The 20,270-nt window shown below is 47.8% G+C and overlaps 1 protein-coding gene across 2 annotated transcripts in view; it reads right to left on the bottom strand.

Annotated features, from left to right (window-relative positions):
- GFPT2 (glutamine-fructose-6-phosphate transaminase 2) overlaps nt 1-20,270 on the bottom strand; it is a 48,386-nt gene that overhangs the window by 23,278 nt on the left and 4,838 nt on the right. For both annotated transcript variants that reach the window (XM_006927503.4, XM_045057118.1), the window contains 5 exons: nt 8,735-8,842; nt 7,297-7,395; nt 6,635-6,760; nt 2,948-3,006; nt 2,173-2,307 (listed from right to left, as the gene is read on the bottom strand). In XM_006927503.4, the coding sequence (XP_006927565.1) occupies nt 2,173-2,307; nt 2,948-3,006; nt 6,635-6,760; nt 7,297-7,395; nt 8,735-8,842 (527 nt within the window). The remainder of the gene's footprint in view (nt 1-2,172; nt 2,308-2,947; nt 3,007-6,634; nt 6,761-7,296; nt 7,396-8,734; nt 8,843-20,270) is intronic.

The following is a 20,270-nucleotide window of genomic DNA, read 5'->3' as shown; positions in this document are numbered from 1 at the left end:
ACACAGTAGAGCCTGGGTTCAAACCCTGTCTCCACCCCTTAATTGAGCAATTGCCTAGTTTGTGCCTCGTGGTGAATGGAAATGAGAATAGTTCTACCTTGCATGGTTTCTGTGAGCTCATGTACTTTTGTTGCTCATTTTTGAGAGAGAGTGTGTGAGCAGGGAGGGACAGAGGGAGAAGGGGACAGAGGATCTAAAGTGGGCTTTGTGCTGACAGCAGTGAGCCTGAGTTGGGGCTTGAACTCACCAACGTGAGATCATGACCTGAGCCCAAGTCAGACGCTCAACCAACTGAGCCACCCAGGTGCCCCATGTGAGCTCCCATGTGAGCTCATGCACTTTAAGTGCTCTGAACAGTGGCCTGCCATATGAAAAACCCAACAGTGGCATGGGTTGTTATTAGTGTTGCTATTATTTCTTTAGCAATGACTGTCATTCACCCTCTGTTGCGTTGTGCAAACCAGAACAAACCTAGTTCTCCTAACTCAAGACTCCAAATGCTCTATTTAAATCCCTGGTGCAAAATTCTCTCCTACATTCTGACCACCCTGTACTAATTTTACCATGCCCCTAGTAGACTCGGGTTATGTATAACCAGCTAGAAGTCTGGATTTTCATGTGAAATGCCCCATGTTTTGGAATGGCAGACCCAAGGCCCCACGCAGCCTTGGCCAGTTTGTCAACTCAGTCACACAGCCAGAGGGACCCAGAGTCAGCATCCCCAGGCCTCTAGGGGCCTTTCAAACTGCCCAGGAGCCTGATGTTTACCCTGCCAGTTCTGTCAACAATAACGTGGTACTGAACAGAAAAGAGCCCCAGTCCCAGTCCCAAAGAGCCCCAAAGAGCCCCTCATTGCTTCAGCTAAGAGAAATCACTGAAATTTACACCTGTCATCACTGGGGAGGCATTTCCAAAATTTAAAATTACAAATGGAAATGAGAAGATACCGTGCAGCAAAACCAAACTGGTTTACTGTAAATTACATAGTAATTATACTATGTATTACGTATAGGACAGGCTCTTGTCTATAAATGTCTTCTAAATTATGACTTCCAAAAATGGGAGCAAAGTGTTTGACAGTAGACTTATTTATGAAAAAGGCTCTGAAAATACCAGAGGGTGATATATTTTAAACCATAGTGTTGTACCCTCTGACCCTGGATATTCCAGATTCTTGGCCCCAACTGCTGTCTCCAGGCTGCCCCTGTGTCGGAGGAGCTCCTGGATGGCAGGGATGCCCAGGAGGATGGACTCTGGGAAATCTGGAGACCACTCCTCCTCCCCCTACCATCTCATACACGGCCTGAGTCTGTTGTGCCTTGTCCTTGTGGCCAACTCCCCCTCTACCCTGCCCTTGCTCCAGCATGTGCCCCTTCTTGGGGCTTAGTTTTGTGGGTCCAGCCCTCTGGGACATCACCAATCTCTCTCTCTCTTCCTGGATAAGCACACAAACGTGACCTGGTATCCCCTATCACAAAAAACAGTCTTCCCTCAGAACTGCAAGCCTCTCCCACCACCACTGGGCCATTTCCTGACACTCTTTTTCTAGAATCAAACTTCTCAAAAGTTCACACCTGCTTTTACTTCCTTTTCCTTCCAACTCTGCTCAGTAAAGATATGTGGGTATTTCTGCCCCTTGATGAACAATCACTTCACTGAAACTGGTGGAAAAACTACAATTCTGAGTCTCCAACATCAGTTCAATGCACCCTGGGTATGTAACTAATGGCACACACAGCGGACAAGATGACAAAGGTCCCGCGTGCAGTGCGCCATCATGAGGAACCACTGATAGGAAGTTCCGATCACGGACTCAGAGGAGTTAAGATGGAACAGGCCACTTCTTACTCGATATTTACTACCAAAACCTCAGGATTTCTCTCAGTTCTCCATGATGTAACATCTTAAGGCCAGACATCGTAGACTTTTTCTGTTTTTAGTAACTTCACGCCCAGCACAGAGCCCAATGCGAGGCTGAACTCATGACCCTGAGATTAAGACCTGAGCTAAAATCAAGAGTCAGATACTTAGCCAACTAAGCCATCCAGGCACCACTGTAGTCAAGCCATCTTTAATCCTCAGGTACTTTGCACAAATTCGACTCATAAATGCTACTGAAAAGTGAAGGAATGAAAGGGCAATTTATGTACACAGGTGGGCCTGGTAACTCACCAGCTGCTGAATGACTCTTTCGACCAGTGTTGAAAACGTAATGTCCTCAGTTTCTCTGTTGTCAAACACGTATTTAATCAGCTTGGCGATGGTCTCTGTGTCTGTTTCTGACTCAAACTCATAGCCTTTGCTTTCCTGGAATATTTCGTTGGACAGAGTGTTAGATAACGGTCATTGCATAATGTTGCCCGGCCAGCTCCCTCTCCTCCCTTATGATCCACCCTCACAGTGACTTAAGATAAGAACAAGGAAAATGGGGGGTAAGAAATGTCTGCCAGAATCACATAGCAAGCTGAGTCATTCCAGATTCCCTGAGATCATCCTGCCTCAGAAGCCTGTCCTCGCCATTAATCTGGACATTGCAAAATAACAGCAGTCAAAATGATCAAATATGTTGAGTCAAACCCACCCACATCCCAACCAACGCCACAACCTTTTCATATGTGAGACAAACACTGTCTGCCTTCTCACCCCACATTCCATGTGGTGTATGAGTCGATACGTTAGGCAGTGCAGATACTTTAATAAAAGGAAGTTCATGTTCTTTTGATTATGTGAATCTGCGGTGGTCCCTCAGGGACATGCAAATGCCCTGCTATCTTCTCCTGAAGATTTGGAAAGGTGGCGGAGCCAGGATGAGGTTTATGTCCAATGTGGTGACATGGGTCTTACTCAGCTACTGCTTTTGCTTCCAGAGGGAAATGAGCTGGTTGGAAAGTTCTGGGGAAGATCGACACCACCTGACTTACATGTTAACCCAGGGGAAGTAGCTTACCAGAAATTTCCTTAGGTCTTTGTAATTTGTGATGATCCCATTATGGATGACAACGAATTCTGGAAGAAAAGTTTGGTGAAGAGAGAAATGCTATGAAAAGGTGAAGTTCAATTCGGAAGTGAAGGACAACGATTTGACAGTCTGAAACTCTCTACAAGCTTTCCTCCCACAGAGACTCCTGTGAGCAAACATCACTTAGCGGTGATGAGAGTGGACGTGTTACCATCTACTACAAGTTATTTTTTATTTATTTAATTTTTTAAACTATTTTTTTAAACATTTATTTATTTTTGAGAGAAAGAGAGAGAGCACGTGCACGCAAGTGGGGGAGGGGCAGACAGAGAGGGAGACACAGAATGCAAAGCAGGCTCCAGGCTCTGAGCTGTCAGCACAGAGCCCGATGCGGGGCTCAAACTCACGAACCATAAGAACATGACCTGAGCCGAAGTCGGACACTTAACCGACTGAGCCACCCAGGTGCCCCTACGACTACAATTTAAACCTGAGGAAATACACTGCTCTCTTTGGGTTAAAAGCACCTACCAACCTGACTACGCACAGACCTCTGACCTGTGGCCTACAGTATCGTCAAATGTGTTTTGGCATTTATGTCAAATAGGGGATGATGAACACTTCATTATCCAGAAACTAGTTCAGGCATTCTGAAATGGCTTTAGGCTCAATGAGGCCACAAGCTAGCAATCCACACGTGTTCCATTTGATCCACACCACATTGTGAAAAGAGTGAAGTTTGAAATTTTGAATCCTGATTTTCAGGTGCCTGCGTGGCTCCATCAGTTAAGGGTCTGACTTCAGCTCAGGTCATGATCTCACGGTTCTTGAGTTTGAGCCCCAGGTCGGGCACTCTGTTGTGAGTGCAGAGCCTGCTTGGGATCCTCTCTCTCTGCCCCTCCCCCATTCTCTCTCTCTAAATAAATAAACTTAAAAATTTCTGGGTGACCCCAGAAATTCTGGCATCTTTGGGCTCACCCCCATTCCTGTATGGCCATGAGCATTTCTCTCTACAGGGTCTGCCTGCTGTGGCTTCTCCCTGCTCCCTGAGCACCAGTAGGGTTCCTTGCCCCCAGCTGGTGGGGGGAGGGGACCCCCTGGCCAACCCTGGAAGAGGGATATGCCTCAGTCACCACTGCATTTCCTCAGTAAATAGCTGATGGATAACCTGAAGGTCTAAAAGCAGCCTGAGAGTTTTTCTGGGTAAGGAATTCCCTTTCCTCCTGAGCCTAGATGATAGACCCTTTATCATCCTTGGCATTCAGTAATTCCACCAGGATGCATCGAGAAAGTGGGTGTTCTTCATAAAGATTACTGTTCAGTGAAACTCTGGATCTCTAATTCAGTTTTTGGTCAGTACAGGCTAGTCCTTTACTGTTTTTCTTTGTTTTTATCATAATTTCCCCTCTCTCTCTCTCTCCCTCTTTTTTACAGCCTATTGTTATACTTGTGAAGTCACACACAGACTGGAAGGGCTTGAATAGAAAAGCCATTTTCGACAAGTGTGCTGGGCACAGCTGAACTCATTTACGGCTTTACCTATTATTATTATTATTTTATTTTATTTTATTTTATTTTATTTTATCTTATTTTATTTTTACTATTTCACTTGTGTTGTTCTCTTCTTAGGGGACACCAGTAACTCACCTATTGGATCTCTATTCACTGTCTCCATATTCATCCACCTCTCCAATAGTTTTCATATTGACTGTGACACAGTTGCTTTATTTTCTTAACCTTGTCCCATTTTTTCATTTAATTATCTTCTCATCGGTAGTTGGCTTCCTAGAATCTGTGTTTTCTTTACGAATGCTTCTTTGTGTAATTTTCTTGTGCAACGCTGTTGCTGGGTGTAAGTGTTCCTCAAAAATGTGCTCTTCGGTTATCCCTGATGAGTTGCTAAAGAAATTCTACGAATCTCTGCTTCCTTCTCGTGTTGTTTTCTTTTCAATTACTCACCCTGAGTCAGGGCAGGCATTTTCAAGTTTGGGTGTGGGGCAGGGGGATCTGCTTGGAGCCTCCCTGCTTTGGGGACACAGAATCCCTGACTACACTGAAGTGAGGCTTCACTTTATCACCTAGGGTGGCAACCTCTCAGGGTACATGGTCTTGGTACAGTTTTTCCTACCAGCCCCACTGCTCCAGGGGTCAATCTCTGTATCTGGCTTGAGATTTGGCTGGAATAACATTCTAGGTCCTCAGCACCATGGGGTCTGCTGTCCCCCTCCTGGATGTGGGGCACTGACCCCGGAAGTGGGATGCCCTATGGTTCAAGGCATGGACCAGATCCAAGGATCTGTCCTCACTACCCAAGACCCCGACCACATGGATGCACGTGTAGCCCAGCCCCCAGGGTTCTCTCCAGGTGTTCTGCCGAGCAGGAGGTATGGGGCTCTCCTTCCATTCTCCAGAAGAGTCCTTCCCTTCCAAATTGGGCAGGATGAGCCAGTGTTCCCAGGAGTAAGGGACATTGAGCAGAGAGGTGCCAGTCTCTCCTATGGCCCAACTTCCACGACGATGAACTGCAGTGACTCTTGCCAAGTGTTTAGCTAAAGTTTCCTGCCAATAAGCACTCCTCAACGACTCTGGTGGATCTGATTTCTACTCTACTATGGGGCTTGGTAAGAACTGACACTATGCCAGGGAATGTCTTGGGGTGGGGGTCCCAAGGGACTCCAGAGGTCATTCTCTCTGCCGGTCACCCTCCCCCATCATGCCCAGGGGTGGGTCACTGGGGGCTTCTGACCTAATCAGGCCTAACCTAGAACGGAGACCCACTGGAATCTCCAGACCTACCAGCCCTTCTCTGATGAGAGGGCCTTGGGGTGTCACTGAAGAGAACTATCCTGTGGGCCCAGGCATGGGACATGGACCCACGAGCTGGGGCATTTGGGAGAACCAGGGATCCTGCAGCTCACCAAAGAGGGCCTGGTATCCCCGTGACTGCCCTGAGCAGTCACCATGTCCCCACTCTCTGTGGGGTCACTCTCTGTGACCCTAGACCAGTGCTTTTTCAGTGGAACTCCAAGGTACTGTGAGCCCAGTTACCATATCTTCTAGTTTTTCAAGGAATAACAAAAGTCTGGACTTTCAGGTTTGGTAATTCTCATATTTAAAAAACATGACGCAAGCCAAGCAGAGGGCTCTGCTGCTTGGAGGGAGGCCCTGGGCTGCCTGCTACAGTCTCTGCTTCTCCAAACTTCAAGCCTTTGGCAGCTGAGGCCTCATGGCAGGGCCCAGGATTGGAGCAGGCACTTCAGACATTAACCGAGATCAGCACTGCCCTGGCTCAAGACCACTCTCCTCTGGGGAAATGAAACCCATCCCTCCCTCGGGCACCCAGCCCTCCAGAACAACACAGTCCCTTGTGGAACAGTGCCCAACTCTTAGACCTCTCATGCTGCCAAGTCGCACTCAGGCTGGGTCTCAGAAGCTGGGAGCAGTCATGGGAAGTTGCCACTGTTTTCCTGTAGAGGCCTGAGTGGGGGTCAGCCCTGCCCAGGAGCCAGGCTGAGTTTGCCTCCTGTCTAAGGCCCAGTGCTATCTGTTTGGATCCTCGGGGAAGACGAGGCAGGGAGAGAAGTATGCCAGTTGGCAGTGGGTGTGGATCCACAGTGGTACAGGTCAAAGCCAGGCAGAACCTTCAGGAAGGGGACGCAGGGCCACGCTACATACCGTTGCCTTTGTCTGAACGCTGTGGATGGCTGTTGACAGCATTGGGGACCCCATGGGTAGCCCAGCGCGTGTGGGCAATGCCAAAGTGGGTCTCAAACTCCACCTTCAAGTCCATGCTGTCTTGTTCTAGAAGCAAGAAAATAATCATTGACACAGTACTGTTATGGTGAGGTGGCATCATTACATGGACACACCTCAGCCACGTCAAAAGTACATCCCACCTTGGACTGCAAAGGCCCCACCCTGGGGATTTCTGCCAGATCCCTGCTGTAGTTTACTTAGTGCTTATCAGTAACCTAAGTCACCAGCCAAAATGAGCTTACTTTAAAAAGAATATTATAGATCATAACTATAAATGGAAAAATAGTATCATTTGCCAGAAAAATTAAAATAAATACATACGTACTAAATATTAAAAAAAATTCTCATGCACCACCTCCTAGAAAAACAAAAAACCCCAGACAACCAACCCCCCCCCCCCAAACAAAACAAAAACAAAAACAAATCCCACACTCTGAGAAACACAGTTTTACGATGTAGGCTTAACTCTCCTTCTATTTATCCATGCTTGGATAAGTGAATATTTTTAGTCTCGAATGCTATTGGAATAAAAGACTTTAAACTGACCCATGCTGCTTTGACTGGGCATGTGTCCCACTTACTGTAAAGTTCTTCATCAAGAGCCTTGACATTTCCTCTTTTCTTGACCAGCTGGATATGTCTTTCTTTGACTTCGTTATTATTTCCATCGATTGCCACACCTGTGGGACACACATGATTTTTTTTTTCCTTTTTTTTGTATTGGGATTTGTTTGGTCTCCTGCACTTTGTCACAGAGTACAACCCAGGGTGAGGGCTGCACAGTGCTGTGGATTTGTCCGTTCCCGTTGGCCAGGCTTGCAGCCTGGAAGAGAACTACACAGCGTTCAGGATGTCGATTCAGCAAGATTATGATGTGGCAGCAAACAGGGAAGGCGCACCTGGGACCTGGGCTGTGGCCGCCTCACCTGGCTTTGAACCAGGGTGCATCCCCGGGAGCCTGCCTGTGAGGGAGGTTCCTCCACGCCCACCACTGAAGGTGGCCGGCTCGCTTGAGGGCACTGATGGTGCCATGCCCTGTGCTGACATCCCTACTGCATTAGTGTTCCTAAGATCCTTCATCTGACATGCTTTCCATTAAGAATGAACAGGGAGGGGAGCCTGGGTGGTTCAGTCGGTTAAGCATCTGACTCTTGGTTTTCACTCAGGTCGTGATCTCTCAGTTAGTGAGTTCCAACCCTGAGCAGGGCTCTGTGCTGACAGGGTGGAACCTGCTCTGGATTCTGTCTCCCTCCCTCTCTGCCCCTCCCCCACTCGTGCTGTTTCTGTCTCTCTCCAGATAAACTATACAAAAAAAAAAAAAAAAGAATTCACGGGGATATGAAAGTATCTGGCTCCCCCTTTCTCCTAAGGCTGCTTAATTAAAAATGGGAAGCGGACTAAATATCCACCAGTCAGATGGATGAAGAGGTAAACTCTGAGATAGTCACCCAGGGGAGGATTGTGCAGCCACTGAGCAAGATCCTTAGGAAGAGTTTAGGATAATGGGAGATGCGGGAGATAAATGAAAACAGGACATAAAATTACAATTCTATAGTTACGATCAGGTTAAAAACAAAAAGTAGCTACGTGTGACACCCCCACATCCCCATACCACCTCAACATACGCACAGCAGCGACCAGTGGAGGGACACGAAGATATTGATGGGAGAGCTTTGGTAGAGATTTTTTTTTTTTACCGTTATTTCTTCTTTCTCCTGTTCTCTAGTTTATTTTTTTAAAAAAACTTTTAATGTTTTTTATGTATTTTTGACAGACAGAAATGGAGCATGAGTGGGGGAAGGGCAGAAAGAGAGGGAGACAGAATTCAAAGCAGGTTCCAGGCTCCGAGCTGTCAGCACAGAGCCCAACGTGGGGTTTGAACTCACCAACCATGAGATCATGACCTGAGCCAAAGTTGGGCACTTAACCCACTGAGCCACCCAGGCGCCCCTCCTTTTCTCTAGTTCTCAAGTGACAGGAACAAGCGTTGTATCTATGAGGGCAGTCTGCGGGGCCTACCTGCCGAGTCATAGCCTCTGTACTCAAGCCTCTGCAGGCCCTTGATGAGGGTTTCGAAAATCTCCTTCCTCGTCCGAGGGACTCTGTAGTTCATGTAGGCGAAGATTCCTGTTGACAGAGGGGGAACCAGCATGTTTGTAAATCACTCGGTTGGTGTTGAGGGAAAAAAAAATGCTTCTGGGGACGCCCACCCAGCTGACAACCCGGGAGGCCTTCCTGGCTGCGTGCATGGCCTTCCCCTGACATAGCCGAAGAACGGTGTGCTCCCCTCTGCTTCCGAAAGGACAGCCCCAGCAAGCAGCCCAGCCAGGGACGACAAGTCTCGCGTAGCATGTGAAGAACGAATGCGTAGGCCTTGGCCTTGGGATTTCACCGCAGAGAATTTCTCCTATGGACGCAATCACGTGACCCGGCTTTCACCATGGCAACATTTATAACAGCAAAGATCAGCCAAACCACCCAACCACCTAGGGACATCTCGAGGTCCCAACCCATGTGGATTCCTTGATTTGCACAGAATATGCCCGGGAAGGGTCCTAAGGAGGTCACAGCAGGTGAAGGAGGCTGCAGCAGGTGAAGACAAGGGCTGAGGCCTTTACTCCTTCCTGCTCAGCCCTGTTGCCTGGAGCTTTAGCATCAATAAATGCTACTTTCGCAACAGCAAAACCAAAATCATCTCTTGGCCCCTGGAGAATCCCTACCTTCAAGGGAGGCCTGCACTCCAAGATTTTATTTGGCTTTATTCTCCATATTTGTATTTCGAAATAACATTTTCCCAAATAGGAAGTAACAGCCATCACGCTGGCTCTCTCTAAGCTGCTCCACTCCCTCCCTGATTAAGACTATGGACCCTTGGTCTGTCTCTGTCCTGCCCTGCGAGTTCCCTACCCTGACGTCCCTCTGTCCTTCTGTCCTCCCTGCTCCACTTGGGAAAACCTGCCGTCCTCTAAGCTCAGCTCTGACCCCGCCCCCCCCCCCCCAGCAGGCTTGTTCAGGCCCCAGCCTCCCCGGTTTTGGGCCACCCCAGTGCTCTTGCATCCTGAGACACTTCATCCGCCGACAAGGACACAGGCTGGCACTTCTATTTTTTCATTTCTCACTGTGTCTTGGCATACCGTCCTTATTCAATAAATGCATGTGGAATAGAACGACTGTAAATCTGCATTAATCAGGGAAGCAAGAGTATGGATCATGAACAATACTGGCCTTCAGGAATATTTATAACTCACCTTTTTTTTTTAAGTTTATTTATTTTGAGAGAGACAGAGAGAGTGAGATGGGGGGGGTAGGAGAGAGAGAGAGAGAGGGAGAGAGAGATACTAAGCAGGCTTTGCACTATCACCACAGAGCCCAACATGGTGCTCGAACCCATGAATTGTGAGATCATGACCTGAGCCAAAACCAAGAGTCAGACGCTTAACCAACTGAGCCACCCAGGGTACCCCATAGTAACTCATCTTATTGAGAACTCACTATGTGCCAGGCACTGGGCCAACCATTCCCATACAGGTGTCAGTCAAAGCTCAGAGGTGTCAAAGTTCAGAGGCTGTATCTACCATTACCTCCCTTTACTTTCTAGAACAGAAGCTTGGGAGGCTGTGACTGGGAACCAAGGAGACCTGACCTTAGGACTTAAATGCTCCTAACCACCAGGCAGGGCTTCCTCAGGGATGAATAGAGTTAAAAGGTTTATTTTCCAAATTTTAATGATTTGATTAAAAAAAATTTTTTTTAATGTTATTTTTTAGAGAGAGAGAGCACAAGCAGGGGAGGGACAGAGGGCGAGGGAGACACAGAAACTGAAATAGGCTCCAGGCTATGAGCTTTCATCACAGAGCCCGGACGCGGGGCTCAAACTCATGAACCGTGACATCATGACCTGAGCTAAAGTTGGACGCTTAACTGACTGAGTCACTCAGGCACCCAATGATTTGATTTTTTAATTTTCCTACTGTTTTTCTGGGATGCTGGAAAGGTCTGACCAGGATTAAAAATTTGCCAGATATCTGCATCCCCACGTTCATTGCAGCATTATTTACAATAACCAACACATAGAAACAACCCAAGTGTCCATCCACAGATGGATGGATAAATATTTACAATGGAATATCATTTGGCCATAAAAAAGAAGAAAATCCTGCCATTTGCAACAACATGGATGGCACTTGAGGGCATTATGCTGCATGAAATAAATCAGACAGAAGAAAGACAAATACTGTATGATCTCATATGTGGAATCTGAAAAAAACCAAACTCATTGATACAGAGATCAGATTGGTGGCTGCCAGAGGTGGAGGAGTAGGAGATGGGAGAATTAGGCAAAGATGGTCAAAAGGTATAAACTTCCAGTTATAAGATAAGTAAGTCCTGAGGATGTAATGTACAACATGCTGACTATAGTTAACAATACTGTATTGTACATTTGAAAGATGCAAAGAGAGTAGCTCCTTAAAGTTCTCATCAGGAGGGGGGCACCTAGGTAGCTCAGTGTTGGTTAAGTGTCCGACTTGGGCTCAGGTCATGATCTCACGGTTCATGAGTTTGAGCCCCGCATGGGGCTCTGTGCTGACAGTGTGGAGCCTGCTTGGGATTTCCTCTCTCCCTCTCTGCCCCTTCCGTGCTCTCTCTCTCTCTCTCTCAAATATAAATAAATAAACTTAAAAAAAAAAGTTCTCATCAGGAGGAGGAAATGTTAACCGTGTGAAGTGATGGTTGTTTAACCTTATTGTGGTGATAATTTCACAATATATACATATAGCAAAGCATTGAGTACACCTAAAACTTTTACAGTGTTACATGTCAATTATATCTCAATAAAACTGGGGGGGGGGAGGGGGAAAATGCCAAAGATGAACCACAGAGAGGACAACCTGCCTGAGGGCTGACCACAATTATACACAAAACCTCCCGTAATATCTCCAGTCATTAAGAAGATTAGGTTCAAATCAGTATAGTGTATCTGAATGAATGACAAAATGTCCATTAAAGGAATGTTGCATCCCTAAGCAGTGAGTAGGGTCACATTATATGAACATTTAATTTGCTAAAATTCATTCTTCTAGACGTAGACAAAAGAGAGGCGATGAAATTCAGAGGTGCTAAAAATGGTAATTTGAGGGGCACCTGGCTGGCTCAGTTGGTTAAGCATCTGACTTCAGCTCAGGTTGTGATCTCATGGTTTGGAAGTTTGAGCCCCGCGTCGGGCTCTGTGCTGACAGCTCAGAGCCTGGAGCCTGCTTCAGATTCCGTGTCTCCCTCTCTCTCTGCCCCTCCCCTGTTCACGCTCTGTCTCTCTTTCCTTCAAAAATAAATGAACATTAAAAAAATTTTTTAATGCTATTTTTCATTCTTACGTCCTGTGCGTTACCATACACAGTATATATTTGCACACAAGTAGTAAAGTGCAGAGTTGCTATATAATTTCTTTTATTATTTATTTTTGGGTCTCCAACCCGTGAATTGCAAGATCATGACCTGAGCCAAAGTCGGACGCTTAACTGACTAAGCCACCCACGTGCTCCCAGAATTTCTCTATAAAAAACATGAACACTGTGCTTTCTGAGCAGTTACAGATGCTTTCTTTTTAAAATGGCTAAGGGTAATTTTGGTGGTCAGCTATTTTTGTCTTCCTGGCTGACACTAGATCAGGTGAGAGGCGTTGAGTGTAAGGCCTTGTGTATAGTCGGGGCACCTCCCCAGTGAAGGCGCCTGTCCCCTCAGGGCTGCTGAGCGTTTGGGTCACAGGAGTTCACACTTTACCCTACACTTCAGACCTCAACACATCTGGGCAGATGATGTATTTTTGTCACCTTGCTCATTAAAAAAAAACAACCGAATAGTTACCTTCTAATGGAAATACTATAAAATCTTGAATAGTTCCATTCAGATATAAGTCACATACCTTAATATTCTCCCATTTCAATTGTACAGTTTAGTGGTTTTCAGTACAGTTGATCATTGAACAACACAGGTTTGAAGTGCTCGGGTGGACTTTTTTTGATAACTTCAGTACCGTACTGTGAATATCTTTTTCTCTTCCTTATGCTTTTCTTCATAACGTTTACTTTTCCCTAGCTCACTTTATTGTAAGAACACAGTATAGACTCCATAGAACATACAAAATATGTGTTACTGCTTATTTGTGAGACTTCCGATCAACAGTAGGTTATTAGTAGCTGGGTTTGGGGGGAGTCAAAAGTTATCTGGAGATTTTCGACTGTGTGGAGTGTTGGTGCCCCTAACTCCCCAATTGTTCAAGGGTCAACTCTGTGTTCACAGAGTTGTCCAACCATCACTACAATCTATGTTCAGGTAAAACTTTTCTTTCTTTGTTTTTTTTTTTTTTTTTTTTTTTTTGCTGTTTATTTATTTTTTGAGAGGGGGGAGGGGCAGAGAGAGAGAGAGAGAGAGAGAGAGAGACAAAGACAGAGACAGAGGATCCAAAGCGGGGCTCTGTGCTGACAGCAGTGAGCCCGACGCAGGGCTTGAACTCATGAACTGTGACATCATGACCTGAGCCAAAGTCAGATGCTCAACCAACTAAGCCACCCAGGTGTCCCCAGGTGAAACTTTTCATAACATTAATTTTTATAATCTCTGTGTGGGTGAAACTTTTCATAATATTAATTATTCTGCAAAATATCAAAGTTCTCGGGGGGGGGGGGGGAGGGGAGGGGAACGTGGTCAAATTCCAGTCACTGTAAAGACCACAGAGCTCTGTGAGACAATTCTGTCTGATCATTTTTGGAGTCTTCCCTGGCATCCCGGGAATCCTTCTAGAATTACAGCTGCGCCTCACGAAGGGGAGCTGACAGGCATTGCAGATGACTTGAAGTCCCCTGTACAAACTCTGGAAAGGTTTTAAATCTGAGATACTTTCATGAGAGTGCTCTAGGGCCTCTGTTGTCCACCTGTCTCCTGCAACTCCCCTTCTCCGGGCCGGCCAGCAGTCTGAACTCCTGTCAGGCATGTATGTTCTTCGAGTGTGTCTCTGGCTCCCAGATCCAGAGTAGCCTTCTTGGTGGGAATGTGGGGGTGCTGCTGCCAGAGCCCCAGCAGCGGCTGGGCTGGTTAAAGCGCCCTTGTCCTGAGGACCACCAGCTGTGTCCACACCCAGCCACTCGGGCACAGTTTGGGAGAATATTCTGGGGGGGCGGGGGGCGGGGGGGGGCAGCTGCCAGGAGTGGTTTCCGAGGTCTTTGTGCAAGAAGGCGTAAATCTAATTTCAACATAAAATCTCTTGCATGCTGACATCTATTCAATAAGCTCTTTCATTAAACTAAGCACCATCTCTCTCCCCTTGCAGCTCTCCCTCTTGGCAGGCTTCTCCCTGTACTCTACTGAGATGAAGTAAATAAAACGGCCTTGACACCATGCTCTTACTATTTTAAAAAAATTTGGGGCGCCTGGGTGGTGGCTCAGTCGGTCAAGCGTCTGACTTCGGCTCAGGTCATGATCTCACAGTTCGTGAGTTCAAGCCCCGCGTCAGGCTCTGTGATGACAGCTCGGAGCCCGGAGCCTGCTTTGGATTCTGTGTCTCCCTCTCTCTCTCTGCCCCCGCCCCCCCCCTCCCCGCCCCCGGGCTTGTGCTCTGTCTTTCTCTCAAAAATAAATAAACATCAAAAAAAGATTTTTTTAAATGTTTATTGATTTTTGAAGGAGAGAGAGACAGGGTGTGAATGGGGGAGGGGCAGAGAGTGAGGGAGACACAGAATCCGAAATAGGCGCCAGGCCCTGAGCTGTCAGCACAGAGCCTGATGTGGGGCTCGAACTCACAAACCGCGAGATCATGACCAGAGCCGAAGTCGGACGCTCAACCGACCAAGCCACCCAGGCGCCCAAAAGATTTTTTTTTTTTAATTTAAGAAATGGAATAAAACTGCTTTTCTCAGGCATTTCTTTTGCCATGCACGTCAGAATTCCTGTCTGGAATCCCTTGCATCTGTAAAAAGAACAGCAGTGAGGATCCATTTTTCACCTATGAGATCAGCAAAGATCCAAGAGTTTGACAAGAAGCAAGAGTTTAAATTTGTGCACCCTTTTTGGGAGGCAATTTGGCAATCTTTCAAAATTAAAAATGTACACATCTGTTGGCCAGAGCTGTTGCTAGGAATGTATCCAACAGATAACTCCGCAGTGGGGTATGTGTGAGTGCAGGAGGATGGTTGCTCAGTGCTGGAGACTGGGGACAGCCTGCTGCGTGGCAGGGACCAGGGAAGTGGCAGTGCAGCCATGTGGTGGGGCCCCTGTGGGACCATAGGCAAGTGGCCTTCCATAGAGAATGAAGTGAAGTTCGGTGTTTTCCTGGAAAACAAGCTACATCTCCAAGATGTGTCAGGGGAGAAAGCAGCTCACAGAACAGGAGTAAATTATGCAAGGAGGGGTGGGGAGACACGTATTTCTGGAAGGGCACCCGAGACCTGGGCGGGGGTGGGGGCAGTGGTTGCCCCTGAGGAGGGGACTGGATGTAGGCCAGAAACTTCCTTTCCACTCCACATGTGCTCTTTGTAAGGTTACAATATTTCGTCACGTGCCCATATATTCTATTTTACCATGTGCGGCTCTATGAATGAGATATTGGGGGGTATGGGATTGTCATCCAGCCCAGTCTGACTTTGCAGACTTCTCCATGACTCCCCAGTCCTGCTCACCCAGAAGAACGATGGCCACAAGGAGGGGAAACTCTGCCTGAGCACACCTTCCCATGTATAAAAGGGCGGGCTCAGGGTCACCCAGGGGTGTTCCCACTTCTGGGTAGTGTGAGGTGCTCATGTAGAAAATGCGGGGGATGCACAGGAAGCCAATACTTTCAGAACCTTATCTTGTCTGATCCTCATGACGTCCTGTGCCAAGGCTGTGGTTCCCATGGACAGACAGAGTACCTCTGGCTCTTGTAGTGAGTCACAGCCGGGTTTATCTGAGTGACTGCAGGTTGTCTCCCTGGTGCTCCCCCCAAGTCAGCATAAGCCCTGTCTTACGGTCCTACCCCAGGGAGTGAGAAATAGCTCCCATAGAGGTGACTTGGTTTTTGGGGGGAGATGCCCACCCTGATGAAAAAACCTCTGAGCTCCCCTGGTGGGGTCCAGGCCATGCTGCCATGCCCTCTCTCGATCCCTGGGAGACTCCTTCTTGGCCCCCACCAGACATTCCTGCTTCTGACTCCACTTTCTCTGCCCCTCCGGGTCACGGCAACTACAGCAAGTCTGGCTCCTCCTGTGTCCCTCCCTCCCTTGCACAGGCAAGACGGTAAGATCCCTCCTGAGGTGGCTTAAAGAAATGCCTAGCCTTGGGACAGAGGCCACTCTGGCCCAACCACCCCAGCTCAGCACCTGCCCCGTGCCCACACCCCACTCTGGCATCCAGAGCTTCCCAACAGCTTCCCAGGGCCCTACTCTTAAATCACATGGAGAAAGTGAGTGAAAAGGAGAAAAGCCAAATTAAACCCCAGGAAAAGCACCAGATGGAGGCAGGATGGAGACTAGTGGCCCCTCTGCCTGGCTCACCTTGGGGTCTTGGGGGATCCAACACACCCTCTGCAAACAGCATGAAAGATCATACTGGAACTCAGGATGAAAGGCACCATAATGAGGTCCTTCCATGCAGGCAGGGGACTCTCAGCCTCGGAGTGACAGATGACGACAATGATCAAATCGGGAGGCCAAGTCCCCCGGACACATAGCCAAAACTGAGAGCACCAAACTCCTAGAATCTTCTTTATAACCCTTGGAATGCCTGGGGTGGCGGAGAGGAGCAGGGGCTATTTGAGGCCTGGAGGATGAGGGAAGAGGTCAAATTCACAGTGGGCAGGCTGGGGTCTGTATTATGAATCTGTGACTACAGTTTTGGAAAATCTCTCCTTCCCTCTAGGCATTAGCTTCCCAATGAAAGGCCTGCCCTCGCTGTAAGTGAGGGTGGACAGTTCGAGGCAGAAATCCAGCCTGCATCCCCCAAGGGTTAGGGGCTCACTCCACGGGTGCACATTACCACCCAGCCAGGCTGGGCACCCCCCGCCCCCCCCCCAGGACTGAGGGTGCTTTCTCCACCACCATCCCATGCTTCTCCGCACTGAAGGGGCTGACCTTCTTAGTCCACGAGCTTAGTACAGATTAGATACTCGTCCAGTTCTCAAGTCGGCTTACTCTCCACCCAGGCAGAAGACATGCCGGTTGGATTTTTTTCTCACAAAATTCCTGAGCATGTGTGTTTGTGAGAGTGTGTGTATACATGTGAGTGTCTGAGTATCAGGGTGTGTATGTGTGTGAGTGAGCGTGTTGGGGTGTGTGAGTATATATGAGTGGATGCGAATGTGTGTTTGAGCGTTGGGTGTGTGTGAGAGTATGAGTGTGCATGTGTATGTGTGAATTTGTATTTGAGTGTTGGGTGTGAGTGTGCATGAGTATGAGCATGTGTGGGTGTGAATGTGGGTTTGAGTGTTGGGTGTCTGTGGGTGTGTATGAGTATGAGCGTGTATAGGTGTGAGTACAGGTTTGAGTGTTAGGTATGTGTGTGTGGGTTTGACTGTTGTGTGTGTGAGTGTATGGGTGTGAGTGTGGGTTTGAGTGTTGGGTGGGTGTGGATATGAGTGTGGGTTTGAGTGTTGGGTGGGTGTGAGTATATGGGTGTGAGTGTGGGTTTGAGTGTTGGGTGTGTGTATGGGTGTGAGTGGGTTTGAGTGTGGAGTGAGCGTGAGTGTGTGTGGGTGTGAGTGTGGGTTTGAATGTTGGGTGTGTATAGGTGTGAGTGTGTGTTTGAGTGTTGGGTGGGTGTGGATATGAGTGTGGGTTTGAGTGTTGGGTGGGTGAGTGTGTATGGGTGTGAGTGTGGGTTTGAATGTGGAGTGAGTGTGAGTGTGTATAGGTGTGAGTGTGGGTTTGAGCGTTGGGTGTGTGTGTGTGGGTTTGAGTGTTGGGTGGGTGTGAGTGTGTGGGTGTGAGTGTGGGTTTGAGTGTTGGGTGTGTGTGAGTGCGTGTGGGTGTGAGTGTGGGTTTGACTGTTGGGTATTTGTATGTGGTGTGTTAGTTATGGAGCAGGTCTACTCTCCTGGGTGAGGCCCCCAGGTCAGGGAGGCCACTGGGCCAACCAAGAGGACCACAGTGGAGGCTGTGACCTCTCTGGGCAGCACCACATTGATGCATGGGGACTACAATTCCTGCTGCCTCCTCGCAGAAGCAAGACCAAAGGCAGAGGTGCCAAGGGGACGAGAGGTCCCACGGCAGTGTTCTCACACAAAGACACAGGGACCCCAAAGCCTGGCTCAAGGTCAGGAGGGAACTGGCTCCTCTGAGGACGGCCTCACCCTGCCTCTGGCTTCTCTGGGACCCCATGGGTTAAAGTTTACCGCACCACTGGAATCCCTGTGATAACAGGAGACTCCACTTCCTGCAGTAAATGTGGGCAAGGCATTTCTATTTTTAAGAAAAAAGTTCTTGTTGTCCTTGTCATTTCAGGATTTCACAAAGAGCAAAGGGAGAAACAACATATACTCTAAATTGTACTAAAACACGCTTTCAAGAAAGTGTGAAGTCTTGTTTAAACTGCCAAAATTTGGCCGTAAAAATAAAGTCAAACTTTTTTTGGTGAAATATTCCCTTAGAAAACGAAAGAGGCAGCCGATCAGATCAACTTGCTTCTTTTTGCATCAATCTCCAGAACTTTCTCCCAAGGGTGTTTCTAACCTCCAGTCCATCTCCCTTTACGAGCAAATTTCACTAAATATGAAAATAATCCTTCAATGTAAAAGCACTGTCTGCTAATGTTACATCACCGAATTTCCAGAAGGTTCCTGTGAACTTGGGAAACCCCCAGTGAATAAGACCAACTGATGGAGGAATGGCGTGATGAAGGGGAGGAGGAGGTGGGAAGATCACTTCCAGCCCTGAGCCCCTCCCCAGATGGCTTCTGGGAAGCCATCTGTCTGAGAGTGCACACAGTGGTCTTGTGGGCAGGATGCCAGCAGGGATTGGGAACTTCTAGGACTGGCTTCCGTGAGCCAACCATATGCACCTCTTCTCAACTCCACCATCAGGACTTCACATTGATGACCTGAAATTAGCCATGGTGAGCCGGTGGTCAAACATTTAGCAGCACATCCCTGAGCAGGGGCTCTGTTTGGCGAGGCTCTTGTGGCTTGGGGACATAGCAAGGCAAGCAATCTGACCCCAGAGTCTATTCCCCAAGAACTCCAGTCCAGCCCCTTCTGAGGTACCCTTCCATGAACTGAACCATTACAGGGAGGAAAGGAGTGTTAGATATGACGGGGTTCCCAGAGCCAGAAGAAGTCTGAGCTCTCCCCTGTGTCTTGTAAACTCCCTGGAACTCTGTTTCCTCAGCTGAAATGAGAGACAACCCCCCCTAAGCACATGACAAGCTCTCCTAAAGACTGCTGTGTAAGCAGATAGATGTGTGTGTGTGTGTGTGTGTGTGTGTGTGTGTGTGTGTGTGTCCTGGCCCCTTTTGATTCTGGAGAATGAAACCACACCTCCTTCTCACAAGGAAGAGATGAGTAGGAAAAATATCTACATGCATGGAGGCCAAATGGAGTGAGTGCCATATTTACAGGACACAAGCCCTGACTTCTAGAAAAACTGGAAACTATTTGGTCAAACGGGGTATGTAGCACCATGCCAGTGAAGGATGGGGTCTTTAACTGATGCCTACATTCACCCTCCGACTATGGTGGGTCCAGTCTGCAAGTTCTGGGACCAGGGCACTTCCATGTGTGTGTCAGACATAGAGGGGAGACTGGTAGCCTCTGGCCAACATCCCTGTGGCCATGACTTGACCATCTGAGATTAGCAACATTGGACTATTCTTGGGGAAGGCACCTAAAAGCCAGAGCCCAAATAATAATGGATAAATTATTGGATAATGGATAGGGGAAGCTGGGTGTCTCAGCCAGTAAAGCGTCTGCCTTCAGCTCAGGTCATGATCTCACAGTTCATGAGTTCAAACCTTCAAGCCCTGGGTCAGGCTCTGTGCTGACAGCTCAGAGCCTGGAGCCTGCTTTGGATTCTGTGTCTACCTCTCTCTCTGCCCTTCCCCTGATCACATACTCTCTCTCTCCCTTGAAATAAATAAACATTAAAAATGTTTTTAAAAATTATTGGATAATGGATAAATAAACAATGGCCCTCAAAGATATCGGGTCCTAATCCCTGGAAGCTATAAAAATATCTTGATGCAAAAAGGTCTTTGGAGATATGATTAAATTAAAGATCTTGAGATGGGAGACTTTCCTGTATTATCCAGTTGAGCCCTAAATGCAGTCACAAGTATTGTTATGAAAGGGAGGCAGAGGGACATTTGACATGGAAGAGAAGGTGAGGTGACCACAGAGGCACAGACTGGAATCAAGAGATGCAAGCCGAGGGATGCTGGCAGCCACCAAAGCTGGAAGAGGCAAGGGACAGATTCTTCCCTAGAGTGTCCAGAGAAAGTGGGGCCCTGCTGACACCTTGATTTTGGTCCCATAAAACTGAGTTTTGGACTTCTAGCCTCCGAAACTGTGAGAAAATAAATTTAGGTTGTTTTAAAGCAA

This window comes from Felis catus, chromosome A1 (genome assembly GCF_018350175.1).
Source record: "Felis catus isolate Fca126 chromosome A1, F.catus_Fca126_mat1.0, whole genome shotgun sequence".
NCBI classification, from domain to species: domain Eukaryota; kingdom Metazoa; phylum Chordata; class Mammalia; order Carnivora; family Felidae; genus Felis; species Felis catus.
This window is presented reverse-complemented; position numbering and strand designations above follow the sequence as displayed.